Source organism: Camelus ferus, chromosome 5 (assembly GCF_009834535.1).
Source record: "Camelus ferus isolate YT-003-E chromosome 5, BCGSAC_Cfer_1.0, whole genome shotgun sequence".
NCBI lineage: Eukaryota > Metazoa > Chordata > Mammalia > Artiodactyla > Camelidae > Camelus > Camelus ferus.
This window is the reverse complement of record NC_045700.1, coordinates 65,081,004-65,097,507: the sequence shown is the minus strand read 5'-3', so window position 1 is coordinate 65,097,507 and position 16,504 is coordinate 65,081,004. Positions and strand designations below refer to the sequence as shown.

Here is a 16,504-nt window from a genome sequence, read left to right as displayed (position 1 = left end):
GTGATACTCTGTTTATAGTTATTATAAAATACTGGCTATATTCCCTGTGTTGTACAATATATAGCTTATTTTATACACAATAGCTTATACCTGTTAATCCCCTACCTCTATGTTACCCTTCTTTCCTTCCTTCTCCCCACTGGTAACCATTAGTTTGTTCTCTATACCTGTGAGTCTGTTTCTTTCTTCTTTTTTTAATTGGAGTGTAGTTGATTTAAAATGCCTTGGTTTCTGGTGTACAGCATATTGATTTAATTATATATGTATATATATATACATATATATATCATATCCTTTTTAAAAAGAATCAAACTGCATCACACTAGAAAACATCAAAGAATGGGATTGGTACACTAAAATTTTTGAGAAATTTTTGGAGTGTTAAAAGCGATACAATTGTAAATGCACACAGACAGCCACACAGACACAGACACACACTCGCAGACACACATAGCAACAGCACGACCACCATACCCAAGCTTGGGATCAAAAAGCTGGAAAGAACTTAGAGACATAGTCAAAGCAATTAAATTATATTGATGATTAATTAATTAACCTCATATCAATTGCTTGATTTTGGGGCTTTAGTGCCCTTCCACCAGATACAGAGCAGCTAAGAGCAGCCATCTTTGCTCCCAGAAGAAAGCCCTCCAAATTCATCCCTAGAAACAGAAGATGTTCTGCTCCAGAGAAGCTCACCAGGAGAGGACTGGAGCCTGAGGAAGAAGCAGAGCAGAGCTTCCAGACCTCCGGTCTTCCCAACAAAAACAAAAAAAGAAGAACAACATTAAAACAAGAAAGATGAATACATTCAGAGATAGAGAAATGACAACAAAAACAAAAATAGTCTTCCTCAAAATCAGGCTGTCCAATCTGCGATGTGGGGGACGTCAGGCCAATAGCCCGCTTGTGGCCATGGCTCCCTGTTACAAAGTAGGCTGACTCTTGACCCCCCACCCCTGGCCCCTCCTTGCAGAGGGTAATGCACTGTTCAAGGAAGGGAAGTATTGCGCTAACAGACCTTACAACTGCCCGTGAAGCCCATACCAGCTGTGTGTACCAATTGGTCCAGACAGCGGTGTCCAAACTTTATCTTGTATGAGAATCACCCAGGAGCTTGTTAAAAATGGAGATTCCTGAACCCCAGTCCTGGAGTTTGGGATTCAGCAGGTCTCAAGTAAAGTCTAAGAATGTACATTTTAGCAGGCGTGCCAGCTAATTCTGATGCAGATGGCTAGTGTATGACATAGAGCACCTATAAATGACAAAAACTAACAAGTGAGTAAACAACAGCAAAACAGAAAACAAAACTTTGCCAGAAATAACCAGATGATTTCTCTGGGACCAGAACTGACTTGAAACTGAGTTCCTTTGTCATCAGGCTCCTGTTTTTTATTTGTGAATGTGGATGATCAGAACTGTCACCTATCTTTCATTGATTTTTAAGGATTGACAGGATGTTATTTGCAAAGAGATTTGGTGGATAAGCCATTTCATCGACTTTGCACAAAGTTTTTTTTTCAGTTATCAATTTGTAAATGATTTTAACTAATTATCCCACGCTTACCTATAATATAAGCAATTATAATATTTTATGGCAAGAGTAGCAAATATCCTGATTCTATCACAGCGATTTGTGTAATTATTTTTTTATTCTACCTAACATGCCAGAAACATGTAGTGTGATACACCAAAAGTGTGACACAACCAAAACTGTCTCCAGACATTGCCAGATATCCCCTGGGGGACAAAACTGCCCCTGGCTCAGAAATACTGTTGTAATGCACAGTGAATTATTCTCAGGTTTTGGGAGGGGGCACAAATAAAGAATGGGAAAGAAAAATTGGCTGGAAAAGTGTTTGTGGTTTTGTGAGGCCTAAGGAATATGAAACAAAATTGTGATAATACTATTGCACAAATAGGAGAACAGATGGTCAGTAGTGCCACTGGACCTTGGGCAAGTGATTGTCTATTTTCTCATCTATATAAAGGAGAACAATACTGCTATCTCATAGGGTTAATTGTAGAGATTAGTCATTTTATGTACTTAGAAGAGTAACTGATGTAATAAAGCACTTTATAAATGTTTTTATTTATCAGTATTATTATTACCATTATTTTCTTGCTTGAGTAGGATATTGTAACAGGTAATAATTGTAAGTAACTTATTCAAAGTGAAGATTTTAAATAATAGTGACCACAGAGAACTCTGTTTTGAAAAAGAACACACACACAAAAAAATCCCACTTAAATCTTTGACAGAATAAATAGAAAGTGAACTTTACTTGGTAATTTTGCAGGTGTGTACCTATGTGTGTTGTTGGATAATTTAGGTCTTGCTACTTTCGAAAAGCACATAGAATTGTAATACAGATACATAATATAAACAATAAAAACAGAGATAGGAACATTTTCAGACACATAGAATTAGAAATATAAAAGTCAGCTCTTCCTGGTGCTTCAGAGCTGGCCAGTCATTAGTAATCTGTGAGTTTTAAAAGCAACCCAGTTTTCACTTGGCACTCAAATGAAAGCTGGTGGTGACAAATCTCAGGTCTTTATTGTCAAGAGGAGGTATGGAAGGGTTGTGTTTCTTCTATGAGAGTCGTTCCTTCCCAATTGTATCAGATTCTAGGAGACTCAATATTCAACTCAAATGTCTGTGAAGCAAGGTCTTTAACATCTTGATGATTCTGCCTCTGAGAAAAATAAAGGAAAAGGCTTGTCTCAAACGAAGATGTTTACGCACACACACACACACACAATTATTAAAGAATATTTGTTGTCCTTTTTAAATGCTTAGATCCAAAACACAAAACGATCCAAAAAAATTCAACCCATAAATAGATTTCTGCTGGCAAAGAATCTCAATCTCTCTCTCTCTCTCTCTCTCTCTCACACACACACACACACACACACACACACACACACACACGCACACACACACAGCACTATGATAGTGGTGAAGGAAAAACAATCAGAACTTCAGACGACTGTTCGGCCCACAGCCGCGGATGGAGAATGCGCCTGGGCCGGGAACCTTTAACCACACTGTCCAGGTGGCTGGTGGTCAGTGCGGGAGGGAACTTCCCTGACCACTCCCCAGGGATCTAGGGCGCCCCTAGAGACCGGGCGTTGGGATCTGGAACAGAGTGGAGGGAGGCAGAGACCGTGCGAGTCGAGGGTGGCGACAGCAGCGCTCTGGGTCTGTTGCCCCCGGGCCCCTGGGCTGCGGCACTCAGCGACTGAGAGGAAGAGCGCGAACACCTCCCCGCCGCGCCCGCAGCCGCGCAGGGCGCTCACGGATCCACGGGGAGCGGAGGGCCGCGAGTCGAGGCCGGGACTCGAGCAGCTCTCCCCGGAAGCACGGACCGACCCGCCAGGCTTCCGCGGCAGGACCAAACCTGAAACGCGCGGGACGCCGGCCACCCGGCCCTGGGCGTCCCCAGACGGTGGCCCTGACCTGACCCCCGAGCTGCGCCGCGCTCCCTGCCACAAGTTTGCCTCGCGCCGGCCAACTTGCGGGTGTGGAGCTTCCCTCGGGCTCCGGGAAGAGCGACCCCGCTCCTTGCTCGGGCTGGTCCGGGATGGCCGGGCCGGGGACCTCGCCTCACCTCTGGGGATGGCTGCTGCTGGGCGGCTGTCTCCTCGCCAGAGCCCAGGTAAGACCCCGTGTCCCGCGGCACCTGCTTTCCAGAACCTGCGGCCGGGACTCGGCGTTAGGGCGGCAGAGACCAAGGCGCGCGAGGGCGCAGACTCTGGCACATCAGCGCACTAACACACACACAGCCCCACCGACAGACAGACAGACACACATGAAGTGCAGCCGGCAAGGTTTGACAAGCATTTGGTGGAGCTGCAAAGATATGCTTTAGATAAATGATGTCTTAGGCTGAGCGCTATTCCGACCAGCATCTTGGCATCTGCAAAGTAAGTGTATTTACGAACCACAGGGTTCTGGATCAGGAGGCTCGTGAGGCTGGAAGGTGAAGAGAACTTTTCTTACTCTTAGACTCCTTGATCCTTGTTTAATTAATCCAAATTATTTTTGTCTACTGGCAATTTACCGTCAGTTTTGAGAACTTAAATTTCTGGGATTGTTTGTGACCACTGTCTGAAAGGAAAATTGGCTCTCCCTGATACTGGAATCACGTATCATTAAAGCGAGGAGACTAGATAGAAAAAATACATGTATAACTTGTTAAAACTCAGCTGTTAATGTTTAGAATAGTGGTAGTTGTCATTTTCTTACTGGGTGATCTTTCACAAAGGAGCCTCTCTAATGTGCAAGTTACAATTCATCCTCACTGTTTTTTGAGTCAAATAAAATGTAGGATTTGCCCTCAGCTTTTCGGATGAGTTAGAAAGAGATGCGTGTAGTGTTGGGTGTAATCCAGTTTAAGAACCGACTTTAAACTGAACCAATGTTATTTCTCTCTTCTGTTCGAAAGGGGGCGCACTTTGACCGTCAAATAAAGCCCCAAGTTAGGGGTTTTTTTTTTCTTTTTCTTTTAATTCTTTACTCCTAAGAAAATTAAGGCATTCGTTTATATACTGTTATATCTAAACTTAATACTATGTTCTTGACTTTCAGATGGCCAGTTTAAATTTCAGTTATTCTAAAAGTGCGGTTGCTTTTGTTTAAATCACATAGCCACATCCATTAAAGAAAATAAGTGCCTTGCTAAATACTGGGCTTTACCTAACATGACCAGGATATTTCATGTAAACTTAATTGTTTAAAAAAAAAAGACGATATGTTATACATTGACTAATAAGAGTATCAGTGAATGCTCAAAAGTAGAGTATGCTCAAACCTGAAAAATTTCACCAAGGTGACAGTAGGAATATGAATGAATGGAAAAGCTCTAAGAGTTTGGTGACAGTTATAGAACTCTGGTGATCTCTAATGTACTTCCTGGATTTTTCTCTTACAAGCTATTTGGATAATATGCTTGAAAACCCTGCTTCCTTGTACAAGGGGCAAATGAGCCTAAGCATTTATTTCATTCAGTGTTCTAGATTACTTTTTTCTAAGGAAATGGGGAAGTATTGCTTAGCACAAGAAAGAAAAAAAATCACTATGGGATTATGGGCAGAATATGTTCTTTTAATTTTCAATAAAACAATCATAGCATTGAAGTCTTGTTTCTGTAAGGCTTCTCAGCGTTTTGGGCCATATAGTTCTTTGTTGTGGGGGCTGTCTTGTACATTGTGGGCTATTTAGCAGCATCCCTGTCCTCTTTCCACTAGATGCCAGTAGCAACCCCCTGCCCCTTCCTGGTTGTGACAACCAAAAATATCTCCAGGTATTGCTAGAGGTCCCTTGGGAGGCAGAATCGCCTCTGGTTGAGACCCATTGCTTTGAACTAATTTTCATTTATGTCTATAGATTAAGGATTGTGTAAAGTGACAGTTTGTGATAATATAATACATTTTTGGAACTTAAAACGATCTGAAGGTTACATTAAAGTGATTTACATTGACATGTTGACACCTTCTCTGATCTTCAGTTTCTTCATCCATAACTAAGACATGTATTAAATATTTTAATATATTGATAGGACAACAAAGGGGACTCATCCAAGCAGAGTTAGCTTGTGTAGAATAAATGTTTAATATCCAGCAAACAGTGACTCGCATCACAGAATAGATAACATAGGCTAGTACTTGTCAGTTGTTTTAAATATCTCTGTGGTTTTTGGTTGGTAAAGATGCTGCCTTTGCCTCATTGTGCAGTTCAAGGGCAATGAGTTCATGTGTCAGGTGCCATTGCAGAGTCCAGCAGTGCACTTCCTAAGTCAGATTATCCCATGGTAATGAGTTTAGCTGTATAAATATGTGCAATATTCTTGTTCCTGTCAGTGGGTCCTCCTGGAGACAGACTGTGAGCTGGAATTAGAGGTGCAGTAGGTTGATTGAGGGGTAATACCTGAGAAGGATAACAGGCTGGGGAAGACAAGGAGATTGGACAAGGGGAGCCTCACACCAGGATGCAGATCTGACAGAGTCCTGGCCAACCCCATGCAGGGCTCTGGGGCAAAGGTTGCCCATCACAGGAGTCCCATGTGGTAATAAAATGGCCAGGTCCTTGTACTCCCACTGTGCCCAGTCATCGGGTGGGGTTGTTTGTAAGATTGTTGACTTGGCTCCAAAGCTGAGACAGATGCTTGAAAGCACTGCAGCTGGAAGCTATCAGTCAGTTGCACTCCTTCCAGACAAATGGCAGAGTTTTCTAGAAGAATGGTCTTAGTGGTGTACCTCCATGGCTGTTGCCTCCCTTACAAAATTATCAAGGAACAACACCGGTTTTGCTGGGTTTGAGAATGAGCTGACCCTGCGTGACTCAGTCACCTTCTCTGGGCTCCAAGGCTGCAGATCAGTGTGGCTCTCAGACAGCGTGTGCGAGGAAGTGGGTACAAATCCATCATACAGCTGGAAAAAATTCCTGGGAGCTCGTAACATACTGAGTGGAAGTACATTAGCTCCATAGGGTACCAGGTGTGAGCAGATACCAATGGGCACTGGCCTGGGAGCCTGGAAAGCTGCATTCAGATCTCTCCTCAGATAATATGCGGCCTCTGTGGGCGTGAAACTTGATCTGTTTTCCCTCTTTGCAGTGAGGAGGATGCACCTTACTGACCTTCCAGTGTGGTGATTCAAAATCTGGAAAATCAGAAATGTCTTACTGAGTGGGAAGAAAATGATTATCATTGATATTTGTTTGCTTACCACATGCCAAATACCATGCTAAGCTCTTTAATCTGTTATTATCTCATCTAATTCTCACAGTAATTTTATGAGATAGGTACCTTATTGTTTGTGCTTTATAAATGAGAAAATGGGGCTAAGAGATGTTAGGTACTATTCTCAGGTCATACAGCAACAGGTAGAGTAGCCACGACTTACACTTTTGCTTCTGCTCTGGAGCCCACCCCTCAGATTGGTGCCTTCATCATGGAGACCAGTTGGACACCACTTAGCTAGATTACATACACACAGTCTCTGTCTCTGCAAGATTCACCCCTGGTATATTTCCCAAAGAATTTCTCACACAAGTCCGTAATGGTTATTGCAGTAATTCTGTGCTGTTGGAGAGTTGGGGACCATGTGGGTGTTCAGTGGGGTTTTTTGCAGCAATTAAAAAGTAATGGAGTGAGGAGGGTAGAGCTCAGGTAGTAGAGTGCATGCTTAACATGCATGAGGTTCAATCCTGGGTTCAATCCCCAGTAACTCCTCTAAAAATAAACAAACCTAGTTACCCCCCCCCGACCAAAATAGAATAATTAAATAATCCAATAAGAAATAAAATATTAAAAAAGCAATGGATTCAATGTACACAAAGAGGCATGAATGAGATCTTTAAAACAGGCAAAAATATGGCACAGAAACAGAAAATTTTATTTACATTAAAATACATGCACAGAAAAAGGATACATATTGTATCAATGTATTCAGGTAATATGTGTATATATATATTTCTGGTTGCATATGGGAAGGCAGAGAAATAGGAGTGAGGTATAGAGATAAAAGGAGATAGATAATCAGTTAATCAGTCAAATACGCCTACACTCTGTATTGGAAATTGTGGTGATAATAGGTGGAATTACCCATGAGCCATTGTTGGTTGATTTAAGAATGAGGACATAACTGGCTCATAGGCAGCTTCTCCAAGATGGTAAGCCAAGGGACCACCCTTAGCCAAATCAAACTGGAACTTGACTGCTGATAATCCTTATATTGTGGATTCCACAAGCATTGTTTTTATTAAAGCTCCAGTGGTTGGTTGGGTTTTCTTTCTTATTGACACCTGGGACTTCTTCCATTTGTCTTCTAGTTTTGGGAAGCCTTGTGTCCCTGAAGGGGTGGACTTCTTGGTGACTGCACTGATTCTGGGTAGTGTCTCCAGCCCCCAAACCTAGAAGCAGCAAGATGGATGGGGCTTTTTCTTGGCAATGTACTGAGAGTAGGTCTCATTTCCTCAGAGCTTCCTCAATTCTTTATGAATGAAAATAGAACATTTTCAACTAATGTTCATACATTCCGTTTATTTTCCTGCCTCGAGCGTCGATTGGTTTTGTCATCTGCTAGAATCCATCTTCTTTCTTTCCCTCTAATTAGTTTTTGCCTTTTCTGAGTTATTCTTTATATCTGTTAATAACAGGGTGACTTCAGACCACCCATTTCACCTATTTGAGGTTCCATTTCCTCCATTCTAAAATGGGGGCAATAATGGCATTTATCTCATAGAATGTGAGAGTATTAAATTTAAAAAGATACAGATAAACAAAAGCCTTAAGGTGTCTGATAATGAAAATATCAGCTCTTTTTTTCCATTATCCAATTAGTAAAGAGCTTTTTAATGGAATGGTTATGAGATTGAGATTATTTCTGAACATGATCGAGGGGCCACTGAAAGCTTTAAAAAAGGGTGTGTGTGTGTGTGTGAGTGAATTCTGCAAAGCTGTTCCCTCTGCCTGCAACACTCTTCTATTCCTTATAGTTTCTCTGTCAGAACCCAACTCCATTCTGAAAGTAATTGGACATTTTATTCATATTGCTGATAGATGTTATGGTGACATTTGTTAATATGAGTACTTGATTAATATCTGTCTCCTCCTTTAAAGAAGTCATTCTGAAGACAGTGCAGCCAGTTAGAAGGCAGTTGCAGCAGTCTTGATAAGTTCACTGGTGTGAACTTTTAGAAGTGGAGATGCAAGGAGGCAGGTGGACTCGAGAGACAGAAGGTACATTCAACTGAAGGAAGAGCAGGTTGGGGCAGGTATCATCAATGAGTTAGGTTTTTAGATAAGCTGAGTATGAGGAACTTGTGAGGTATTTAGTGAATGAATAGGAGCTTAAGGAGCTTAAGAAAAGCTCTGGATTTGGCATCATCACTTTTTTAATAGAGAGAATTTGAAACCACATATGTGAATGATATTTTCAATGAGGGTGTAGTGGAATTAAAAGGGCTGACTGACTATATAGAAGAAGGGTATGCAGATTGGTTTTCTATAAGATTGCCCCTGAATTGTAAATTCACAGGGAGAATGGGGCTAATAAACAGTTTGGAACCTCCTGTGACAGTTAACATGTTGCCTTTGGGTGGTGGATTCTTTATAAATAATGTTTGACTAAGGTAATTTGTGTTTCTTTCATTCCAAGAAAATTCATTCCCTTTGATCCTGCTTGGAACTGAAGTCTCTAATCATTTGCTCCAGTTTTAATTTTAAAAATGTCATTCTATTTTAAGGGGCAGGGGTGGCTGCCCTGGTACAAATGATGCAATGGAACCTATGTCTGGTCACAAAGATGCAGAAGAGAGAGTCGCTGGTAAAACGTGTCTCTGAGAGAGTAGGGTGTTTCCAGAGCTCCCTTGTCTTAGTAACTGACAAACAAGCAGGCTAAAGGTTGAGCTTGGCAACTACTTCTTTGGCTAATAGAATTTTATAGACTCTCAAAGAAAGCAAATCTTGGCTTTCTAGAGGAAGAGGAAACTATGCAAAATGGTCAAGGTTATGGGCTTTTATCAGAAATGAATTTGGAATGTGTGTTTCCTACTCTCATGCTGTCACTTATCTCAAAACTCAGTTTCTTCATTTAAAAAATGGGATGACCTCGTGCCAAGTTACTTTTTTTTGACATGTTGATTACATGAAAACCTCAGGAAAAGCATTTAATGTAGTGCCTGTCACAGAGTTTGCTCAATAGAAGTGTTAGCCATCGTTGTTGTCATCATCATCATCATCCCCATGATTTCTGTTGCATTTTAAATTAGTTATTGCTGGTATAGAGAATTTCCATTATTTTTATTTATTGAGTCTCACCTACAATGTTTATTCCTGACCAGTAACAGTTTTTTTTTTTCCAATATCTATATGTTATTTCTTTTTCTCTTTTGTCTTGTCATATTTCATTAGCTAGAACTTTCCTATAATGTTAAATGGTAATAGTAATTATTGTGGGCATCTTATCTTGTTTGTTACTTCAGTGGGATACTTCTAAAGATTTATCATTAAGTATGATATTTGCTCTAGGTTATTTTTTTATTGAAGTATAGTCAGTTATAATGCTCTAGGTTCTTAATAGAAGTAACATCATTGCTAATTTTAAGTTGTCAACTATAAGGCTAGTATAGAAGTTTTGAATGACAACATTCACATTTTTATTTTGAAGTCACAAATGATATGTTATTTCTTTAAAAAATGTCATATTGGTTGTATTGAGCTCCTGCCACAGATATTGGACTAATTGAGGGCAAGAACTGATTCTTAATCATTTTTCTAAAGTGAATAGTACCCAGTAGAGGCTCATTAAATATTGGTAAGTGTTTGCATGATTATAGGTAGAAGGACTATTATGTATTGCTATTTGAATTAGCGTCCAAGTCAAATACTCTTGTTATTATAAGATACAGATTGATAACATATTAAAGTGTCTAGCAAACAAATAAAAATGTTGTTTAATACTATTTGGCCAAATATTTATATGATAAAATTGGAACAGACTGATATGGGTAATTAAGGTAATTAAGGTAAACTGCTTCTCTTTTATGAAACCATTGTATCAAATCACAAACTGGCTGTAATTTCCTAAATGAGAATAGTTTATACTGCTTGTCACTTTCCTTACATAATCAGGCTAGCTCTGTTTTCTACAAGAAAAAGTCTTTTAGTTATTTTTTAAAATATATTTTTCTGACAGCAAAGATTGTGCTTAATGACTCATTTAAACCAGTTTTGTGGGCATGAACTATGTCTAACGCGAATATTCCTCTGCTTACACCATGAGAGAATCTGCCTTTAGATGGCACTCATGCATGTGGTGCGTGCCAAGGTGGAACTTCTCTTAACGTCTATTCTGGCATCTTATTTCTTAGATGAATAAAGTCTGTAAGATACAATATCCAGGAGCTTTTGATAGTTATGTAAACTCAAAACTTGAGCTCAATTTCATGTTGATTAATTGAGCTTAGAGATATCTAAAAACTGGAAAAAAACCTGGAGTAGATACATGGGGCTTTCCTGCATCCACAAGAATACCTTTTAAAACCAGTATAAAAGACACAACATCCTTCTCTTTCCCACCAGATTGGTATTATATTAGTAATGACATTTTGTTTGTGAGCCTGTTGCATTTTTACCGCTCATGGTACTAGTGTGGTTTAAGAGCCGTATTGTACCTCCTGCCCTTCCCCCGGGCAAGACGCACGGCTTGAATTTGCTTTACGTCTATCTTTTGCCATAGTGTCTTGTCCATGGGAGGACTCGACAAATACTGGTAAAAAAAAAATACGCTCGACACTCCTCACTACTAACCCAGCACAAGCAGTGTAGAATGGGTAGATGACTGGCTGCAGGCTTTTCTGTGAACATAAGGAGGTGCCCCCCCCCCCCCCGCGATGAAAATTCTCCTTCCTTAAGTCTTCTCGTTTGTAATTCAATAAAATCGCATCAGACCCCTATGTATTATATTTATTGTGCAGGCCCTGAAAGTGATTAATACATGGCTCTGCCCTCCAAGGAGCTTTCACCCTAGACGAGGGGACAAGATTGCCAGTAACGCGAAAAAGGAGCTCTTTGCCTCTGCTCTTGACGTAGTCTCCCCTCCCTGCAACCTCTGTTCCTGTCCCTTTGTCCTAGCATATCTTGTCTGTCTTTGGCTTCCATGTTTTTGCAGTGTGAATGGCAGCTACTCAGCTAGAGATGGGGAAACCCTGTCTGATCTCTGCCAGAGGTTTCTCATGTTCAGCACTTTTTTTCTTTTTGCTTCACTAAGTTTATTTTGGTCAAATAAACTTAGCATGTGACAAAAGTATAGGTTTGGTGATAATAGCAGTAATAATAGTTAACATTTAAACAGTGTTCACTATATAAAGGCATTTGACGAGGCACATACAATGCATTATTTTCTTTAGTCCTCACAACAGTCTTATGAGGAAGGTAATAAGCATTTTTATTGTCTTCCAAACATCCGCTCCATTTCTCACCAACTTGGTGGTAAACAAGGACAAGTGGGAGAATAAGGATACACTGTGGAAAAAAAAGCAAAATGGAAGATCCCTGCCCCTCAGAAATTTTATGTTCTCTCATTCTTCTGCAGCCTGCTCTGACTGTGGGTTCAGATACATGTGCCAAGAAATTTCCTTATGTTACTGAGTTAAACATATCACTGGCACAATTTTACATCGAAATCAAAGAAAGTTTGTGCTTTAATTGTATAGATACGGGAAAACAAAGACTACCTTACTTATTGAACATCTTCTCATTAAAGTTTAAGCTATGCTAGATGAGTACATTCTAGAGATCGGCTCTTCAGCACCATGATTAGCAGCACGGTATTGTGCACTGCGAATTTAAGAGGGTAGATCTTGTAACTGTCCTTACTACAACACCCCCCCCCCCCAAAACTAACAGGGTCACAAGGACACTTTGGGAGATGTTGGCTACATCTGTTGTTCTGATTGTGGCGATGGTACTGTGAGTGTTTGCATATGCCCAAGCTCATCACATTGCACACATTAAATATGTGCAGTTCTTGGTATATCAATTATACCTCAAGAAAAGCTGCTTAAGAAAATAGAGTGCCTTATCTAACTTAAAAAGAAGCCCAAACAAAAAAAAACTTCATAACCTTTTATTCATGACAATTCCATTCAGCAAGTACTTTGAGAGCCTTTCATGTGACAGACAATGTGAGAATCACTAGAAATATAAATACAGTGAAATACATGCCCACGTTTTCAAGTGGATCATGTTTAGCATTTTTATAAGCATTTCTAAATTTGAATTAATGTTTGAAACAGCCTTTGAGTGATGATGGTTCCTTTAGAGAGGAAATCAACTTGACAAGGCACCTTATTGTTGAATTGCAGCCTCTTATGTCTTCTCCCTCTTCTCTGTCCAAAGTTTATATCACAAATTACACTGATATCTCACAATCTTGTCAAATACAGCATTCTTTCCCCCTTTTTTCACCCTCACTGGGTTAAGTTTTGTTGGTTCAAAACCTTGAGAGCTCCCTGGGTGAAATTTGAAACTGGCACCTGTACACAGAGGTCAAAGAGAGGCTTAAGAAAGAGGCAGACACTCCAGATTGGTAGGTGGCAGGTTTAATAAGCAAAGGAACATATGTATGAAGCTTGTCTTGGGCAGCTGCAGGATAATAGATCTCTACACTCACCTCCAGAATCTTATAAGTTGACATAGAGGCCTTACCTGGGTTCATTCCTGTGTACCATCTAGATGGTCTCCATAGCACAGCTCTCTCAAGACTGTGTCCTGAAAAGAGCTCCCACCATGGGAACAGTCGGCAGAACATACATTCCAAGGACAGGGGAGGGGGCGAGGAACCTCTGATCACCTGGGGCCAGCTCTCAGCTCTACCTGCATCAGGTCCTGTCTGTGACCTCCCCCAGCAGTTTTACTTTACATCCAGTAAGACCATGTAGACTTTCACTACTTATTCATTTAGAACCTTTTTATTATTCTCCAGCCTGTTAACTAAACTGCTCAATACAGCCTACCTTCTCCTACTTTTTTTTCTAATATTCACTCAGCTATCTAAGAACAGTTATGTCTTGGCCTTCCATCTTTCATCCATAAAGCTAGCTGTTGTCTGATGGATGGCCGTGTCATTACAGCAGAAATTAGGGAAACCAAAATTTAGTTCCAGTATTCACACCTGTTTTGAGAGGCCTTAGGACATTGTTTACTTTACAAATTCTCATAGAAATTTTTCTTCATTCTTTTAATATATGTGCACAATTGTTATAGCAGAGTTTCTACTCTGAAACTTTACCTTACAGTTTGTTGACCTTATAATCAGTGGTGATTTTACCTCATTGCTTTTGCTCGAAATTAGCCTCTTCATTGCCAATGATATGATATCAGCCATGTTAATTTTCTAAGCCACTACTCTTTCCCAGGATCCCACAGCTGCGCCGCATGACAGATTTGTTGCCTGGGGGCAATGACACTAGTTACAAATGGATGGAATGTTGGCCACTGCAATTTGGCCTGCAACCTGATTTTCCATAAGTCGGATTCTGGTTGCCAGCTACCCAAAGAAAGTGATCTTCTTGCTGATTTGTTATGTCCCCAAACAGGTCAACACTGTGTGTGTGGGAGGAATGGCTTTCTGATTTGGATGTATTTTGTTTCTTCTTCTTGCATAATCTCTCTAGCTAGGAATTCCAGTATCATATTGAATAAAAGTGGCAAGAATGACCATCCTTGTCTTTTTCTTGATCTTAGAGGAAAAGTTTTCAGCTTTTCACCTTTGGGTATAATGTAAGCTGTGTTGAGGTACATTCCCTCTATATCCATTTTGTTTAGAGTTTTTAATCATGAATGGGTGTTTTGTGAAATGCTTTTTCTGTATCTATTGAGATGATCATATTATCTTTGTCCTTCATTTTGTTAATGTGGTGTATCGCACTTGATTGATTTGCAGATATTGAACTATCCTTGCATTCCTAGAATAAATCTCTTGATCATGATGTATGATACTTTTAATGTATCATCTAACTCAGTTTGCTAATATTTTGTTGGAGATTTTTGCATCTACATTCATCAGGGATATTGGCCTGTAATTTTCTTGCAATGTCTTGTCTGATTTTGGAATCAGGGTAATGCTGACCTTGTAAAATGACTTTGGAGGTGTTTCCTCCATTACTGTGTTTTTGGAAGAGTTTGAGAAGGTTTGCTATTAATGCTGTAAATGTTTGGTAGAATTCACCAGTGAAACTATCTGGTCCTGGACTTTTGTTTGTTGAGAGGTTTTTAATAACTGATTCAATCTCCTTACTAGTGCATTGGTCTTTTGAGCTTTTCTATTTCTTCCTAATTCAGTCTTGGTAGGTTGTTTGTTTCTAGGAATTTATCCATTTCTTCTAGGTTGTTTAATTTGTTGGCATGTAATTGTTCATCATTTAACGTAGTTTCAGTCAATACCAACAGAATTTTTTTTTTTTTTACTAATTTGACTAAAATTTAATCTGTAGTAATCATATAGAAAAGTTGCTTAATTAAGGGACTCTTACTCAACTAGTTATTAAAGCTTACATATAGCTCAAATAAATACAAATATGTAGGAAAAGACACGAATCTACAGATCAGGAGGTTGAACCATGTCCTGGGAAAAGTAAATAAATAAACCCATCCATGTAATATGTAATATGTAAAAATATTGAATATCAAGTGTACAGAACTTAAATCCTGCAGAGAGAATAAAAAAATTTCTTCTAACAGTCTTCTGTTTTCTTACCCTGAAATGTTGAAGGCAATGGAGAAAGACCTTTAGAGTTTTCAGGCAGACATTATGATTACTTCCATATGCAGCAATGTGTGAAAGCAATAGAATGGGTAAATCATTGAATAAAAAGATTAAAAAGTGGCAATTTAACCATAAATCTGTAAGTTTCAATGCAGTGGCAAGTAAAAGAACTACTCTTTATTAAATAATTTTGTTTTCTATTGAAATGTAGTTGATTTACAATGTTAGTTTCAGATGTACAGCAAAGTGATTTAATTATATATACATAGATATATATTTCAGATTGTTTTCCATTATATGTTATTACAAGAAATTGAATATAGTTCCCTGTGCTATACAATAGGTCCTTGTTATTTATCTATTTTATATATAGTAATACGTGTCTGTTAATCCCAAACTCATAATTTATCCCTCCCCTGCCCTTTTCCCTTTGGTAACCATAGTTTGTTTTCTATGTTCATGAGTCTGTTTTTGGTTTATAAATAAGATTTGCATCATTTTTTTTAGATTCTACATATAAGTGATATCATATATTTGTCTTTCTCTGTCTGACTTACTTCCCTTAATATGATAATCTCTAGGTTCATTCTTATTACTGCAAAAGGCATTATTTCATTTTTTGTTATGGCTGAGTAATATTCATATTTATATACATACATACACATACACATACATGCATACTGTATCTTCTTTATCCATTTGTCTGTTGATGGACATTTAGGTTGTTTCCATGTCTTGGCTATTGTAAATAGTGCTGCTATGAACACTGAGGTGCATGTGTCTTTTCAAATTATAGTTTTCTCCAGATATATGCCCAGGAGTGGGATTGCTGGATCATATGGTAAATCTGTTTTTAGTTTTTTAGGGAACCTTCATACTCTCCTCCATAGTGGTTGCACCAACTTACATTCCCACCAACAGTGTAGGAGGAAAATAACTACTCTTGAAGGATAAGCAAAGGAATGTAAAATTGTGAATTTAAAGCTAATAAACTGAAGTATATATTTGTATAAGTGTGGAAAAGTTGTGAACAGATATAGAACAGTTATCTTAGAATACTTGGGTGTAGATAAAACTTGAAAAAAGGTAAAATCATACTAATTTCCTCATTTTTCATAAAGGTTAAGGTCAAAGGGCTAACTAAATATGTACCCTGGGAACTTAATCAGGAAGAAAGTTAAATGTTAGAATTGTATAGTGATAAATCTAAGATTAAATAACACCAAAG

At 39.2% G+C, this 16,504-nt stretch overlaps 1 protein-coding gene across 1 annotated transcript in view; it reads left to right on the top strand.

The window, feature by feature from the left end:
- The first annotated feature begins 3,137 nt into the window (after window positions 1–3,137).
- PTH2R (parathyroid hormone 2 receptor) overlaps window positions 3,138–16,504 on the top strand; it is a 79,494-nt gene continuing 66,127 nt past the window's right edge. The window contains exon 1 of the mRNA XM_006182117.3: window positions 3,138–3,662. Within this exon, the coding sequence (XP_006182179.1) occupies window positions 3,588–3,662 (75 nt within the window). The 5' untranslated portion in view covers window positions 3,138–3,587. The remainder of the gene's footprint in view (window positions 3,663–16,504) is intronic.